The sequence below is a fragment of the Kogia breviceps genome, chromosome 9 (genome assembly GCF_026419965.1).
Source record: "Kogia breviceps isolate mKogBre1 chromosome 9, mKogBre1 haplotype 1, whole genome shotgun sequence".
NCBI classification, from domain to species: domain Eukaryota; kingdom Metazoa; phylum Chordata; class Mammalia; order Artiodactyla; family Physeteridae; genus Kogia; species Kogia breviceps.
Window position 1 is genome coordinate 13206913 of NC_081318.1, and position 17563 is coordinate 13224475.

General features: G+C 40.6%; 1 protein-coding gene across 1 annotated transcript; it reads left to right on the forward strand.

Annotated features, from left to right (window-relative positions):
* Window positions 1-5403: 5403 nt before the first annotated feature.
* MRPS33 (mitochondrial ribosomal protein S33) lies at window positions 5404-13963 on the forward strand. The gene is made up of 3 exons (XM_059073522.2): window positions 5404-5482; window positions 9815-10056; window positions 13517-13963. Exons 2-3 carry the CDS (start codon window positions 9842-9844, stop codon window positions 13620-13622), a joined length of 321 nt encoding a protein of 106 aa, XP_058929505.1. The 5' UTR covers window positions 5404-5482; window positions 9815-9841; the 3' UTR covers window positions 13623-13963.
* Window positions 13964-17563: the final 3600 nt, after the last annotated feature.

Below are 17563 nucleotides of genomic sequence, written 5' to 3' on the forward strand. Positions count from 1 at the left end.
TGGCACGGTGGTTAAGAATTGTACTGAGAAACTTTGTTCACATGAGTAAGTATATGGGAATGGAAAAAGCCAGGTATAGCAATATCACCCAATTCTTTAAACTCATTCCAAGTTAGATGCCAAAAATTACATAGAAATCTATCATAAAAATTATTTGTAATGATCTATCCACTGACAACTTCACTAGCTCCTCCTTTAAAATTTCTGAAAACAAAGAATTGTTTTCAACCTGACTTTTAAAAGAATATATTGACCTGGAGCAGTTACTGTCTGTGGCTAAGGTTTCTACTACAGATGCTAATATAAGGAAAAACATAGAAAGAATTTTTGCAACTCAAAATAACTTGTAAACAGTGTAGAGGCTGTTTTACTCCAAAAGAGAATCTAAAATCTGAGATAAAAGGAAAAGAATTTATTACACAGCCATCATAGCCGTTCACTTCCACAATGTCTGGGAAATAAACCAAAAAAGCAATACGAAGATTTACCAAATCCATATTTGTTTTGTTCTCATTTAGAAGCATCTTGCCTGCCTGAAATAACCTTTAAAGGATTAGCAAAATGGAAACAGTATTAATTTAACGTAAAATATTTTTTATAAAATATTTTCATTTCATCATGTGTTTTATATATTTTTGATGTACCTTGGAGCTGCAGATATAACTTATTCAATATGCAGAAAATGTGCTATTGACCACATAATCTAATTAGTAAATTCAATCCTCACTGTCAAACCAATCATCTAAATAAAATTCACTTTGAGAAAAAGTGTGACAATTTTCAATTCAAATAAATGTGTTAGTATATGAATTTGATATAAATTTTCTAAAAACTGAGAAATAGATCACAAAATGTATCTCATAAGCTCAATTATTAAAACCAATCAAGATTAAAATGATGTAAGAACTAATAGAATTAGTTTATACATTTTTATAATGTCATAAAACCAGGAATAAATCTATATGGGTTCTGTCATCACTTAATTCATAATAGTAAAACATAATCAATAAATATTATTTATGAATTAGAATATGATTTTTTTAAAGCACAGTATTCCTTTAATAAGTATGTCCATGTGTATACTGAAATTTGGTTTTCAGCTTTCAGGAATAACTAAGTAAAAATGACACATACAAATTCTCTAACTAGTTTTTTTTCTGAAGTAGTAATAAAAACTTTTCCCATATATTTAATGAAGAATAAAAGTATGTTGTTAAAAATAGATCAGCAGCTAACACACAATTTTATTTTTTGTTAATAAGAAGCACAAAGTATCAAACATGTTAAAAGATAAAATGAGGTCAGGATGGGAGTATTTATATACTTCATGACAGAATTTGATAAAATAAGTATATCAGACAGGATAGGCTAGGTCATGCTGCAGTAACAAACAACAAAATGGTATGACTCAAAACAACAAAGGCTTCTTTCTAAGCTAAGCTACATGCACCCTGTGGCTGGCAGACCAAATCTGCTCCTCATAATCACTCAAGGGCCCAGGCCGACAGAGCAATGATCCCCTCCCTGTACCAAAGGGAAAGGAGAGCTCTAGAGGTTTCATATGGGTAAAGGCAATACTTCTGTTCATAACTCACTGGCCAGAAATAGTCCTATGGCCTTACCCAATTCCATGATTGCCATGAAATGAACTCCAACCTCATGCCTGAAAAGGGAGGGAATGGGAACTATTTGGTGATCTGTGATTTTTTACAATATGTTTTAAATTTTATTGAGCAACACATATCAAATCTAAAATAAAATTACATATGACTTTTTTTGCAGATTATTCTGTGTAATGGGAAAAAATATGAAGGTCTCTTAAACTAATCCATTTTATATTTAAAAGAATCAATGTCACTAACCTCCACTCCTTCAGCTGTTCAAAGTCACTTTTCTTTCCAGATAATGACACCTCTTACAGATAAGTGTTGAGAATAGCTGAAAAAAATTGCTTATGTTTAAATATGTGAAAAATATTTAGGGTTCAATATTTTCTTCAATGTTGGTTTTGCTTTGCTCTCACCAGACTCTCCTTCAATAATAATGCACTTCTTAACCACAGAGATAAAAGAGATGTGACGATTAAAAGAGATATGATGAAAATTACTATCACTCCCACCATTCACACTCACACAGTATATCTGATTTCAGAAAGTCACAACAAATATCCAATTACCATATTTCTAAGAGCCTTACTTCACCCTTACCTGGGATATATGTAAGACGGGAAAAGACAGGAAGCCTAAGAAGGGTTTACAATGCCTTGATTAATAATTAAAGGAAGTTTCTTCCAAAACATGTTGAATTGTCCCTTTGTTTGTCATCCTAGAGGGTTTTACACCGTAGGTGAGGGATATATCTTTCTTTTGTAAAGTTAGAAAAGAACTATTGTAAATGCAGAAGAAGGAAAGATGAACTTACACAACACTAGGAAAGAGTATAAGGGCTCTATATATTAATTTACTTCAAGGCGTAGGTATCCACCTGCCCTGTGGACTATTCCACACAATAAGAACTTGAATTGATGTGAGCTTTAATTCCTGCTCAAATAGCAAGAAACATTTGCCACTGAGTATGATGAAGAATGAATTTGCATACAGCAGAGGCTTTCCATTTTACCACAACCTAGAGTGAGCAGTATATTTTCATCATGATCCAATACACATATACATATTGTTTCATGAAACAATAATTACCCTCACTACATGTGATGCACTCTGATACTTCCTATTCTAATGTCTTTTAACGCTGTTCACGACGCACTAAATTGATTTCACAACCAATGAATGATTCATAACCCACAATTTTAAAACACTGGGCTATAGAAAATAGAAATATAAAAGGCAATCTCTGACTATAACAAGTGTCCTTAAGGAAGTTTTAGCTTGGAGGTACAAGTGGGTAAGCCAAGGTCTAGAAGTTAATATCCACAGGAGGTTAAATTTTATTCTGTTACATTAGTTTGCCCACCGTAATATTTAAACTTCCCCATTGGTCAATAACAGTTTTTATAGGCCAATATCATAGACTTGCTGTTTCCAACTCTGTGGTAGACAGGAAAATGTCCCCCGAGGTTATCAGTCCCAATCCCTGGAACTTGTACATCCCACTATATATGGAACAAGGGCCCTGGCAGATATGAATAAATTAAGAATCTTGAGATGGGGAGATAATCCGGGATTATCCTGTGGGCCCTAAATGCAATTACACATAACCCTGTAAGAGGAAGGCAGCAGGGGATCTGATACACATCGAGGAGAAGATGATGTAAAAAGGAGGCATAGAGGGCTTCCCTGGTGGCACAGTGGTTGAGAGTCCGCCTGCCGATGCAGGGGACGCGGGTTCGTGCCCCGATCCGGGAGGATCCCACGTGCCGCGGAGCGGCTGGGCCCGTGAGCCATGGCCGCTGGGCCTGCGCGTCCGGAGCCTGTGCTCCGCGACGGGAGAGGCCCGCGTACCGCAAAAAAAAAAAAAAAAAAAAAAAAAAAAGGAGGCAGAGAGATATTTGAAGATTCTGGTCTTGAAGATTGGAATAATGTGGCCATAAGTCAGTGAATGCCAGCAACCACCAGAAGCTGGAAGAGTCAAAGAAATTATTCTACCCCAGCGCCTCTGGAAGGAGTGTGGCCTTGCCAACACCTTGATTTTGGCCCATTGATACTGATTTTGGACTTCCGGCCTCCAGAACTGTGAGACAATAAAGTTCTGATGTTTTAAGCCACCAAGTTTGTGGTATTTTGCCATAGCAGGCTCCGAAACTAGTATGAGCCCTATGAAATTGACTTAATAAGAGACACCGTGCAAAGTGCCCCATAGTACACAGCCACCTGTAACTCTCTATGCCTTGCTATATTTTAAGAAAGAGTTATGGTAGCTTACAGAGATTCACAAAACATCCTGATAACACAAATAATAAATAGGCAAAAAGGGAAAAACCAAAGATATGCAAAACAGAGCCAACAACAAGGTTTATATTTGTTTATGCAAATATACATATAATAGTTACTGCCATAAGTCCACAGCAAATTTGGCTTTAAACTTTCTAACAGCCAGTATTCAAAGGAAGTCTCCTTGTTTATGTGATTCAGTGGTTATTGGATGAAAACAAGCCAAGACAAGGTGAAATTCCTACCCAGGATATTTCTTTTGGCCTCAGTTATTCATGCTATACTCATTACACCCTGTGTCAACTTCTTAAGCCAGACCCAAGTCAACAAGGCTACTAATTATATCATAGGTTGATAACATATCAAAACTTAACTTGATAGAAACAAATTCTATAGCATATATTGATAAGATATCAAAACCTAAGTTAATAAAACAAAATTCTATAGGAGGGAAGAGGGTGTCAATAGAATACCCTCTAGGAATATAGCTCGCCACTGATTTACCTTAATTCCAGGGTACATTTTAGAGTATTTATGACAGGCCTTGAATAATGCTCAGAAAATAAGAAGTGTTCTCAGCTGAACTATTAAATATTCAACAAATGCTTCAGCCAATGCCTATATGGCTTGCTTGAGAGCAGAGCTCTTATGGAGTAAAATACAGTGTTTCTACTGTCAAGCGGGGTCTAGATAACTACTGAGGAGTCAGATAAATACCCCATCCCTACTCCCTGAAGAAGCTTCCAGGCCAGTGGGGTAGAGAAACACAGAGCGCTCCAAATTAGTTCCCCTAATCCAGAAAAGGGGTATCAAGAATGGCTTCCGAGGGCTTCCCTGGTGGCACAGTGGTTGAGAGTCCGCCTGCTGATGCAGGGGACGCGGGTTCGTGCCCCGGTCCGGGAGGATCCCACATGCCGCGGAGCGGCTGGGCCCGTGAGCCGTGGCCGCTGAGCCTGCGTGTCCGGAGCCTGTGCTCTTCAACGGGAGAGGCCACAACAGTGAGAGGCCCGCGTATCACAAAAAAAAAAAAAAGAATGGCCTCCGGGAAGCGATACTAACTGACTGTTAGAGATGAGTAGATCAGTGGGAGGGAGGGGAATGGCACCCCTCATGGGTCAGAAGTTTCTTCAGCCCCTAAAGTTAAGCAATGCGCTTGGAGCACGTCAAGGCCTAAGCTGGATGAAAAGAGAAAGAAATCACACAGAAAGAAAGTGGAAGGAGGAAAAGAAAAAAAAAATGCATTTCATTCTCCACCACATGGCACACGCATAAACATTGCTTCAGAGGTTGGGGGGGTGGGGTCAGCACTATAGCCATTTCCAACAGAATAGAGTTAGCGAACCCTGCAGGACGTTCCTGAAAGCCAGGCCTCTCGCCCCTGAACCTGCGTTCGGTCAGCCCTCCGCTCACCTGGAGGCGCTCGTCTCACTGCGCAGGCGCCAGGTCAGACGTTAGGAGTTCCGTGTCTCTCACTAAGACTCCACTCTAGCTGCCAAACTTCCGTTTCTCTACTGCTCTCCGCTGAAGTCTCCGGCTGGAACTGGGGGGCGGGCCTTCCGGGAAAGGGGCGCGCGGCAGAGGAGGCTCTGGAGTTGGTAAGTCTGTAGGTGACTGTTAGGGGGGCATGTAGTGAGTTATGGGCAATGGCTGCAGAGACCCTGCGGAGTTCTCCAACCTTGTAGAGTCGCCAGGAAAAGGACGAGTCAATTTCATTAAGCAGCTCGGAGGTTTCACAGGTCTCCCCCAAACAACTTGACCTTTTCCTGCATAACTTGGCAGATTTACCAAACGAAGGACGCTAGCCTAGTTTCCTCTCCGGCGCAGTTACTCTCTTCCAGTTTAGGCAGCATTCAAGGCTCGGTTTCTCTGCTCATCAGTTGGCCTTAGCTTTGTGGGGCTGGGGGTGCAGATTAGTTTTGTTACCAGCTTCAGAAAAGTATGATTGAATGATATTTAAGAAAAATATTAGCGAAATGCCCTACCGATATAAACGTCGGTTGACTTGACACTGTTGCTTCCATCACAGGCAGAGGCGTGATCCAGGCAGTTGGAGGAGGTTGGGGATGTTCTTGTTGAACTGAGTAAAGCTTGACATCCATTCAGAGCCGTTCGTGTCTCTGCGACCCAGTAAAATAGTCCGTACTGGGCTTTAAAAAGAAAAGCACTGTGTCTAGATTGTTTTTCTGTGAAACACGTGTGCACATTGTGTGAGTTCCTTGAGGTCTGATAACTATGACTATTAGAGCAGGCCCCGGGCCCTGAGTTTTGCACGTCAGCCTCACAATGCAGTGAGATAGTACAACTGTCCTGTAGTAGATGAGAAAACGAAGGCAAAGAATACATACTACTGCAAACACGATATGTCCATTAAAGTGCAGAGGCAAGATTCCAACCAGCTTTTCAACTCCAGAGCTGGCGCTCTCCATTAACCCGTGGTTTTTGAGAAACCTCCCTCCCCAGCAGAATTTACACACACACAACACACATTTCAGCATTCACTTTTAAAGTTCCCCCCGGGGATTCACCACACCGAGGATTACCCAGGTTAAGAACTCCTGCACATCATCTGCACTTTTCAAAGAAAAAAGGCAGACCTAATCCAAAGCCAGTTACTGTATAAACCCGACCTTTTAAATGCATCAGACCTATCAGAAAGATCAGAGAAACTTACCCTTTTATGCTAAAGTAAAGAGATAGATATTTTCTCCTTTGGGCTTAACATGTTTTGCTCTGGCACATTTCAGTAATTTGTTTTTGCTTAGCATTTTCAAGTCCGGGTAATTTTTCTTCATGATACTGTTTTCTTTAGTTCACAGTTAAAGAAAATTTGATATTTTAAGTGACTATTCTCTACCCCTTAGAATAGCTTCATGTGAATAAAAACCTATTTTTTTTTTTTTTTGCCTTTTACCTTAATGTCTTTCACGCGGTCATCATGTTTTTTTTAAGATAAAGTTGAAAGTTTCTGTAAATGGGCATACCAGGATCCTGAAAAATCCTAGATAAGGCTTTCCAATCTTTAAAAAAAAATTTAAAGCTAATAGAGTGGCAGTTTGCCAGTCTCAGGACCAATATTTATGGACAGCAGAACTTGTGAGCTGTTTTAGTGTATGTAACAGAAAGGTTTACCAAGCTCCTATGCTGTACTTCATCAGAAACATACAGCTCTGTGCTCTGTAAGAGACTACAAAGCAGTAATTGGTAATTGTCGTAGCCATTTTCAGTTTGCTTCTATTTAGCAAGTGTTTCTTTGTTTCTAGTAAAGGATTCAGGTTTGGAGAGGCTCATTCTGTTTCTCCATCATAAAAGTTTTAGGACTTGGATTTTGTGATATGACCATTTCCGTTGGATTCTGAGACCTTATTATTTATGAGCTATGTGTCCCAGTACTTTGCTCCATTCCATGGTGGGCACGGAGATAACTTAGCATCCTGTGAAGGCTTCCGTGACCACTGTCCTAGTGAGTCCCTCCCTCCTTACTACCTGTCAGGTTACCAAGCTGCTGGTCCCCTCGTCTATGTTTCTCTGACTGTCAGTGTTTATAAGTGAGGATACCATTCCAGGGAGGTGCAGGTTCAACTACATGGAGTATGCATATGCTTTTTTGCATGATTCAATGAGGACAAGGAATAAACAAATGTGTCTGTATAGAATGTATGAACACCAAGCATGTTTAGGTTTTTTCTTTTTTTAGTTTACCATTGATTCAGTGGCACTGTCTTATTTCTCACATAGTCCTTCAAGCTTTGTTTTCCGAAAAGGAAACTCATATTTAGAGAGGATAGGTAATTGTTCAGAATAACCCAGTTGATAAGTGGCAGAGCCAGTACTCAGACCTAAGCCTCAGGATTCCATGCTGCCTCTTCATTTAAAAATAAAATGATTTGGGATTCAGAACATATTTTCGTGAAAATTTTGTAGCAAAATGATAGTTCCTAGACCCCCTTACAAATAACTGATTGTGGAAATATTGTGCAATGGCAACAGAAATCTGCTCTGATGCCATAATGGTAATTAAGCAAAACAAAGAAAAGTTGATTAAGAAACCTTTTGTTTTTTAGTTTTTTTTGTCTGATGTTTGGAGAAAAGATAACCTTAAAGGTGGAAGGAAGACAAAAGATAATGCATGCAAAGAAACTTTTTGTAGCTTCTGAAGGCAACTTCTGGTAATTTGCAAGGCCTTTAGAGGTTTATAGCACTGACTGTTTTCTCTTTATACGTTAACTGTTAATGACTTTTTTTCTCATCGATGAAATTGTACACCTCTAACAATCCCAGTCCATCCCCATGCACATAATGGAGCAAGAATTGGGAGAGAAAGGAATCCTAGAACTGAGTGCTGAAAGGAAAAGGAAGGAGTAAGGCTTGCAAAGATCCCAGGTTGGAGGGGAGAGCGGAGAGAGACCTTGGACAGTTCTCCCATTGCTGGCCTTCAGGTGGCACTGTTGGCCCAAGATTGCTCGATTGGTGTTCAGAAGGTAAATGGTTTGAGACCGACATTCTGAAACTGGTTTGAGGTCATCCTCTGCTCTTTCAATGGATCTTGGAATGGACATGAAAAATTCTTTAATTTAAATACTGGATATTTAAATTGCCAGAGCAGTTCTGAAATTTACTTGGCAGCATTCCTGTGTAGGAGGGTTTTCAAATATATTTCTTCTATTGGTTTTTCAAGATAGGTTTATGCCTTTTTTCTATTTGGAGATCAACTCCTTTTCATCCCAGCTGAACTGTCCCCCAGATACTGTCTTAGTCAGCAAGAACTCTCATCTCACTATAAAAATTTCATGTAAATTAGCATATTCTGCCAACAGGTACCCTTACATTTGAACTACAATGGAATGAGGGTTATTCTACCAGCAACATTCTTTGGTTTTTTGTTTTTTTTTTTTCAGATAAGGAACTCTCAAATGCTTTTTTAAACATTGAAGTATAGTTGGTGTACAATATTATATGTTACAAGTGTACCATATAGTAATTCACAATTTTTAAAGGTAATACTCCATTTACAGTTATTATAAAATATTGGCTATAGTACCTGTGAACGTTCTTGATTTTTATGTATCACCTATATAATCTTCGATATATAGTACCTATAATTTTTGCATATTACAGATATCATTCTTATACTATTTCAACATTCTATGTATGTCTCCGAAGAAAAAGTTACTGTTTTCAGCTAATAAGAATTTAGCTAATTTTCATTAAAGCAGAATATATAAAATGGAAGATAAGGCAAGTAACATCACAATTCATAAATGCCTTTTGTTCAGGAATAAAATGAATCTTTTGAGCTGTTGAGTTAATTCCTATAAGACTACTATCTTTGTTTTTCCCAGCTGGCTCTCAGCCTCTAGGCAGAATTCAATCCAGCAACCTGGAGGCTAAATGACCTCATAACTCATTAGCTGTTCTTAGAGCCATCTGGAGCCCTTGAGGAGAACAGCATTCAAAGGGCTGATAATAAAGACAACAGCATAATTATTTCTCCACCATGATTAAATCTTTAGGTGGCAAGCAGTCAGCATATTTATTATGCAGATTGCTGTGGTAGGTGTTTTCTGAAGGTATAATAACAATGCTGCGGTAGGATAACTTGTTTCCCTGTCCTCATCTAGCCTACAAATAGGTAAGCTGACTCTCAGTAAATAACCAATTGAGTCATAAGATCATTCATTGTAAAAGAGGCAGTACAGCTGGGGAGTAAGAGTGTGTGAACACCAAATGTAAAAGATGCAAAAAATTTAAAGCATGCAAAGGAAATAGCCACTTGGACTGTGGGTATTTCTCAACGCCAAGGCACATCCTGCCAAAGATGTGAACTGATGCACGTGTGGCTTGCTGTGTTTTCGCTTTGTAAAATGTTCATTAGATAATCTGGGAGTTTCTTGCACTAACCTGTTTATCTTTCTTCTCATTTTCTATAGGGACTCCTGCTCCTTGCTGCGCAAGAAATGTCTTCCCTTTCGGAATATGCCTTGCGCATGAGTCGTCTGAGTGCCCGGCTGTTTGGTGAAGTTGCCAGGCCTACCGATTCCAAATCCATGAAAGTGGTGAAGCTGTTTAGTGAGCAGCCTTTGGCCAAGAGGAAGGAGACTTATGACTGGTATCCTAATCACAACACTTATTTTGCACTCATGGGGACACTACGTTTTCTTGGACTCTACAGGTAATGACAAAAAAAAACAAAAAAAAACACAAAGAGTAACCTATAAGAAATTTGTTTAGTAGATCAGAAAAGGAAAAAATTAGCCTTTCTATCTTTATAGTTTTGTGGGTCTTATAATAGTGCCCAGGTAGTTCAAAAGGTACAGTTGTGGGAGGGGAAAGCTTTCAAAATATCCATAATGAGTATACTTTAAAAAAAAAAAAAAGAAACATGCACTTATTGGAAGACATAATTTAATTATGTCTAAAATGTGACTAACATTGACTAGATACTGAGCTATAGTGACATGTTAAATTAGCCATTAATCTAAGAGCACTCAGTGGATGCAGAGGAAAACTGGTCCAAACACTGAGCAGATTCTTGTTGGTCAGGTGAAGAGAGTCCCTGCCCTGTGGCTGATCTGCTTCCTAACAGCCGAGCGGGAGGGAGCCGCCTTCCTTTCTTGATGGCAGTTTTGTAGGATTTCTTATTTCCTTTCACCCCCTTCGGACATTTTTAGTTGGTACCCTTTTTGGTATACTAATTTGGTCTAAATAAGCTGTAGTTTACCTTTAAGAGTAATATGTAATCAATATTATAATAAGATAATAATATGTAATAGTAAGAGTAGCAGGTTCTTTCCACCATGCATCTGTATGTTTGTGTATGTGTCGGAAGTGGGTGCTTAAGATGATATACTGCTCTAGAAAGAAAAAAGATCAAACACCCATGTGACCATTTTCTTTAAAAAAATGTCTTAGTTACCATACAAATACATGCTCATTATAAAAGAATTTAAACAGTACATAATTGTATAAAGTTAAAATGCCTACTTTTTTTTTTCAATTTAACAAGTTTTAATTGGACTTGTCTTAGGGCAACAATACAAAAATTAATTTTGGACTGTTCGTGCTAATATAATAAAATTAATAGTTCATTCCAGATAACTAAAGATTGGTACATTCATTGATCCAACAGATTTTTTTTTAAGTACCTTCCATGTACAGGCACTTACTATGGGCACAAGGGGAACAGCAATGAACAAAATAGAATAGATTTTCTTAGTTAATATATTACTAGAGATGATAGTCCATGACGTATCTTGAATGTCTGTAATTGCTCTTGGGATTATCTCCCTTGCCATTAGTCCCGGCTCAAAAAAAAAAAAAATTAATTTTATTCTTACCCCAAATAAAATATTGGAAGGCAGATGTCCTGAGTAGAAAATCATAACCCATAACCAAATTAAATACATTCAGTTATTTTAATTTACTTGTTTGCTGCTACTCTCCATTTGTTTGAAAAATAAAGCCTTGACTATCTTTGGGGACAGAGAAAAAATACTTAGCATTTAGTTATCCATGGAAAAGCTCAATTATTTTCATATTTAGCCACTAGTTATGGTAAATGGTGCCTCTAACACAAGGCCTCCTGGGAAGTCAGGCAGGATGAAACTAGACAGTCTTCAATAGAGAAAATCTTACTCAAAGACCTACAAAACAGGGAGGGAAGCAGGTTCTCAAAAACAGTGAGTCATTCAGTCAAGCAGGTGCTTGGGCTGGCTCATCAGCGGAGACAAAGACCCCTGCCTTTGTCGCTTGCTCTCTGGAGGAGGTTGTCAGGAAAGGTTGTGGGGAGGGGGGGCAGGGAAGGAGGAGAGGGAAACATATTAAATAAGTTATGTGGTGTGTTACAAAGTTGAATGTGCTACAGGGAAGAAAAACAGTAGAGCCTGCTGAGCAGGATCAAGAGTGCTGACCGGGCGCTCAGTGGGCGGGGAGAGGACAGGCCACAGTATTAGACAGGACAGTCAGGGTTATAGCCTCATTGAGAAGGTGAGGCTTAAGCAGAGACCTGAGGGCGGTGAGTGAGCCCGGTGGCACCCAGGGAAGAGCTTGCAAGGCAGAGACAAGAGCAGAGCAAAGGCCTTGAGTCAGAATGTTCCTCATCTGTTCCAGGGGCTGCACAGGCTGCAGGGAGAACAGTGGGACAGGAGGTGGATTGTGCAGGGGGCTGAGTAAAATGGGGAGCGGTTTGCCGGGTTGTAAACAGAGGAGTGACATGATCTGACTTACATTTCAAAAGAATTACTCTGGCTGTGTTTTTGAGAATGACTTAGTTGGGGGGCAATCATAGCTGATCCCTAAGAGGTCTGTTGTATCTATCATGTTCATGGAATGAAACATCATACCCTATAAAACTGATCTATTTTAAAACAGCCTAGGGGGAATTCCCTGGCAGTGTAGTGGTTGAGACTCTGAGCTTTTCACTGCTAAGGGCCCGGGTTCCATGCGGTTGGGGAACTAGGGATCCCACAGACCACATGGCCCGGCCAAAATAAAAACATTAAAAATGAAGTAAAACAGCCTAGGGAGTTAAAACTTGGGCCCAGCAAACCCCTCTCTTACATTTAATTGGTACGCCATTATCCACCCTTTTACAGGTGAGGAGACCAAGGGGCGGGGACGGAAGATTTCTTATCCAAGGTCACACAGCTCCTGAATGCTGGAGCTGTGATTTGAACGCAGGGTCAAATGGGTTCCACAGCTTACATGTTTAAACACTGTACTGTTTGAGGGCCTCTATATCCACAGGTTGCATATCTGCAGATTCAACCGACCACGGATCGAAAATATTTTTTTAAGAAAATTCCAGAAAGTTCCAAAAAGCAAAACTTGAATTTGCCACACACCTGGCAACTATTTATATAGCATTTACATTGTATTAGGTGTTATAAGTAATGTAGAGATGATTTAAAATATTCAGGAGGATGTGTGTAGAATATGCAAATACTGTGCTTTTTTTATGTAAGGGACTTGAGCATCAGTAGATTTTGGTATCTGGAGGGGGTCCTAGAGCCAGTCGCCCAAGAATACTGACCATATTTGATCTTAGAATTCAGATATTTTTATACAGTACAGGCAGTCTTCATTCATATGTACAGACAGTCCTGGCTGCCTTGACCCCTGGAGGATCTGTCTGTTGATCTGGCTTCCTTCTGCCTGAGACTTTCCCCGGCAGCCTTCTTGTGCGAATCATCCACTGCCATCAGGGCAGCTTCCTCCAGACCTTTCCCCTTTGTAGTAGGTGCTAATCCCTGGGCCTCTCGGGGTCTCGTGTAGCTGTTGAAGCTTATACCCACTTTCTGCCCCCTTCAGTGTCTAGTCTTAGTGTTACAGGGAAGTTTGGGGCAATTATTAGCGTTGTATCCTAGTTACCTAGGTTTACATGGGCGGACTTGGTAGCTAAGCTGTTGGTAGCATTGTTTCTGTGAGGGAGAACTGACCTAGAAATGAACTTTGGGAACACAGCCCATGTGTACGTTGGGGGCTCCCTGTCCTTTCTGTTCAACAAGCTGAGCGTGCGCCCCGTAGAAGTCAAAGCTTGATAACCGGAACCACCTAAGAGAACATTCTAGATTGGTGTACTTTTCCAGTCGGATAAAAATACTGGCTAGTTTTTTTTTTCTTTCTCTTTTCAGAGATGAGCATCAGGACTTTAAGGATGAGCAACTGCGTCTGAAGAAGCTTCGTGGAAAGGGGAAGCCAAGGAAAGGAGAAGGGAAAAGAGCTACAAAAAGGAAATAGTGTTGGCCCAACAGGAGAGGACTCTTCTCCCTCAGCAACCGAAAGCGGGAGGAAGTGTATTTATTGTCCCTCCACATATTGGAGGAGTATAAGCTTCCTAAGCTGAAGATTATTCAGAGGAATACAGTCATCTCTGTGCTGAAGTCTAATGCAGTTGAATTGTGACTGGTTTCTTGAACACATTTTAATTCTGCAACATTGTTTTCCTTGGTTCTGTAATCTGAAGTTTACCCTTATTCCCCAGAGAAATGAGTGCATGATTACTACTGAATGACTTGTTTGGGAGGGGATGGGATTTTGGCGGAGTGGAGGGGAAACTCATTAAACGAACACCCTCTTAACTCCCTTCTTGCTTCCCCACTCAGCCAGCCCTAAGCTCTTTCATCTCTCTGGCTGTTCAGCCACTGTCTCCACCACCAAGCTCACAAACTTTATGTGCCTCTCCACCTACTCCTTTGAGAATATCTGTAAGATAAATTGGTGGGATAAAAGGCTGCGTCTGTTAAGAGAGTATTGGGTACCTGCTTGTATACAGGCTACCAGAGCCCGGGTAAACAATGGTTTGCAGCAAACAGTCCCTACCTTGTGGAACTTTCAGTCCTGAGGGAGAGCCTAATATTACATAATTACATAAATACAATTGTATTACATGCTACAAAGGAACAATCCAGACCAGACTTCTGTGAGAGTGTGGATGGATCGATGGATTGATCCACAAAGATAGCAAGAGGCCCAAACCTCATTAGGTATTTTAAAGAAGGTGTCCCTGAAGAGATGATATTTAAGCGGGGGCTCTGAAGAATAAATTAGCGTTAGGCAGAAGAAAAATGGTGGAAAAGCGTTTGAGGCACAGAGAACACCATTTGCAAAGCCCTAAGGTAAGAAGAAATTGTCCCGTTCAAGGAATTGGAAAAAAGACCACTAACTAGTATGGGTTAGTCATAACGAAATAGACAAAGGCCACACTGTGAAGGGCTTTGCAAGTTCCGTGGAAAAGGTTGGACTTAACCAACTTACCCAGAGATCAGAGTGTGTAAGACGTTATTTCTTTTTTTTTTTTTTTTTTTTTTTAAAGAATAACAGCTGATATTTATTGAGGGCTTACTCTGCACCAGGCACTGTTCTATCTTTTTTTTTTTTTTTTCCCCCCCGTACACGGGCCTCTCACTGTTGTGGCCTCTCCCGTTGCGGAGCACAGGCTCCGGATGCACAGGCCCAGCGGCCATGGCTCACGGGCCCAGCCGCTCCGCAGCATGTGGGATCTTCCCGGACCGGGGCACGAACCCGTGTCCCCTGCATCGGCAGGCGGACTCTCAACCGCTGCGCCACCAGGGAAGCCCCATAAGACGTTATTTCTATGAGAGGTGAGTGGTATACAGTTCAGGAGCTCGATGCTCATTGTATTATATTCTAGCAGTGAGCTTCCAGTGAGGTTGCAAGAGCTTCTGTGATTTTTTTTTTTTTTTTTTTCCCCAAGAAGTCTGAAGATCTCTAGCACCATCTAGGAAATTTTTAAAGTACTTTCTTTTTATTGTGGTAAAATCATAAAATTTACCATCTTAACTATTTTTAAGTGTACAGCACAGAAGTGCTAACTATATGCACACTGTCGTGCCAAATAAAGTACCTTTAACCTCGTTTCTACCTCCCTCAGGAAAAGAGAGCAAAGCACACAGGCGGGAGCACATGCAGCAACTACTCCAGCTACGATTTTCTTTCCCTCCAACACTGGAAGTATTGGCAATAAGTGCCCTGTGAGTAATTCCTGAACTAGTAGGAATCCTGCTGCATATGCTTAGATAAATGATATTTCTAAAGAGGCCTAATCCATATGGTATAGCTAGGGCCTATATTACAGTTGGTAAAAATAAAAGCTAACTAAAAATGGGTAATTCCATCTGATAGATGTGAATTCCAGCAGAAGGCTGAGAATCCAGTTAGAACTCTTCCCTGAGCACATGCTAATTTTAGAGGACACAGATAAACAGCCTTAGTCCTTAAGATTGTGTGAATGAGCACGTGTGTGGTGTAAAGTATTGACAGGATCTTGGGGATTTGCTCAGAAAAGTGCAGATGCACTGTTACTCTCGGCCAGTGCAGCTGAGCCTGGTGGCTGGATGGGCCCCAGGACACCGGGCTGAGAAAACAGGCCTGTAGCCCGGATCCAGTGTAGGTAAATGGATGTTCTGAATCACGCCATCTCTACCTTTTGGAGAAAGACTAACTGTAAGAGGAACTTAGGAGCATTAGGTTGATACTTTAAAGAGGATAACTGCTTTAGATCCCAGCAGCTATCCTGAGTCAGAAAACAAGCCAGAAATCTGTGTGTCGGTTCTCTGATGGGCCCTGAGCCTCCAAGGAGCCTTAGCACTGGTTGATAGGGAAGCTGTAGACAACTCAGCAGCAGGCTAGTGTGGCGCTGCTCCATGCTGAAAATCAGAAACTCAAGCTAAAGTGCATTTGTTCATCAGCTGTACCCTAAAACCAACTGATACAGTAAACACTGTGCAACTCAAAACAGCCTGTACTGAACAGTGGACCAGATGGAAAGTCGAGGCTGAGAGACAAGTCAATTCTTTTTTTTTTTTTTAACATCCTTATTGGAGTATAATTGCTTTACAGTGGTGTGTTAGTTTCTGCTTTATAACAAAGTGAATCTGTTATACACATACATCCCCATGTCTCCTCCCTCTTGCGTCACCCTGCCACCCTCCCTATCCCACCCCTCTAGGTGGTCACAAGGCACCGAGCTGATCTCCCTATGCTATGCAGCTGCTTCCCACTAGCTATCTGTTTTACATTTGGTAGCGTATATATGTCCATGCCACTCTCTCACTTCTTCCCAGCTTACCCTTCCACCTTCCCATGTCCTGAAGTCCATTCTCTATGCCTGTGTCTTTATTCCCATCTTGCCCCTAGGTTCTTCATGACCATTTTGGGGGGGGTTTTTTTTTGGTTTTGTTTTTAGATTCCATATATATGTGTTAGCATACAGTATTTGTTTTTCTCTTTCTGACTTCACTCTGTATGACAGACTCTAGGTCCATCCACCTCACTACAAATGACTCAATTTCGTTTCTTTTTATGGCTGAGTAATATTCCATTGTATAGATGTGCCACATCTTCTTTATCCGTTCACCTGTCGATGGACACTTAGGTTGCTTCCGTGTCCTGGCTATTGCAAATAGAGCTGCAGTGAACATTGTGGTACATGAGGACGAGTCAATTCTTGATGCCATGGAACCAGCACATTTCAGGACACCAGTGACCAAGGGTTAAGACAAGAACTAACTGCAACTAGAAAAAAGGTCTTTTAACCGTAGGATTCAGCTAGCCAGATTGTTTAGTTGGATTTCTCTGGTCACGACCAAAACTATTTGTTTTCCCTCTAATGTTTAGTGTTTTGTGTGCATGGAGGATTTTGCCCTTGACTTTAGTATTGCATAGTAAAAAGAGAATGCAGTTTGGATTCCAAAGTCATGGCTTTGTGACAGAGTTCTGCTCACTGGCTGGGAGACCTCAAGTCACTTAACGCCTCTGAACCTCTTTCTGCCTCTGTAAAATCCTGATAATACTTCACTGGATTAATGAAATCGTGTTTGTGAAAAGGACTAGGTAAACTGTAAAAGGTTAATCAAATATTTTTACATATAGCTATTTGTATGACCAGTAAGAGCCGGTATGTCTTACTAGCAGATTTTTCCAAGAAGGTGTTGACAAATACCTGCTAAAAATATGAAGTTCTCTGTGTTTACATGCAGCATGATAGGTTCAGGAAGAAACAAGTGTGAGATGCATTTTATTTTTGTTTTCTTTTTAACATTTTATTTACTTTAATGTTTGGCTGCGCCATGTGTTAGTTGCAGCACACGGGCTCTTCGTCGTGGCGTGCAGGCTTCTCTCTAGTTGTGGCGTGCGGGTTTTCTCTCTCTCGTTGTGGC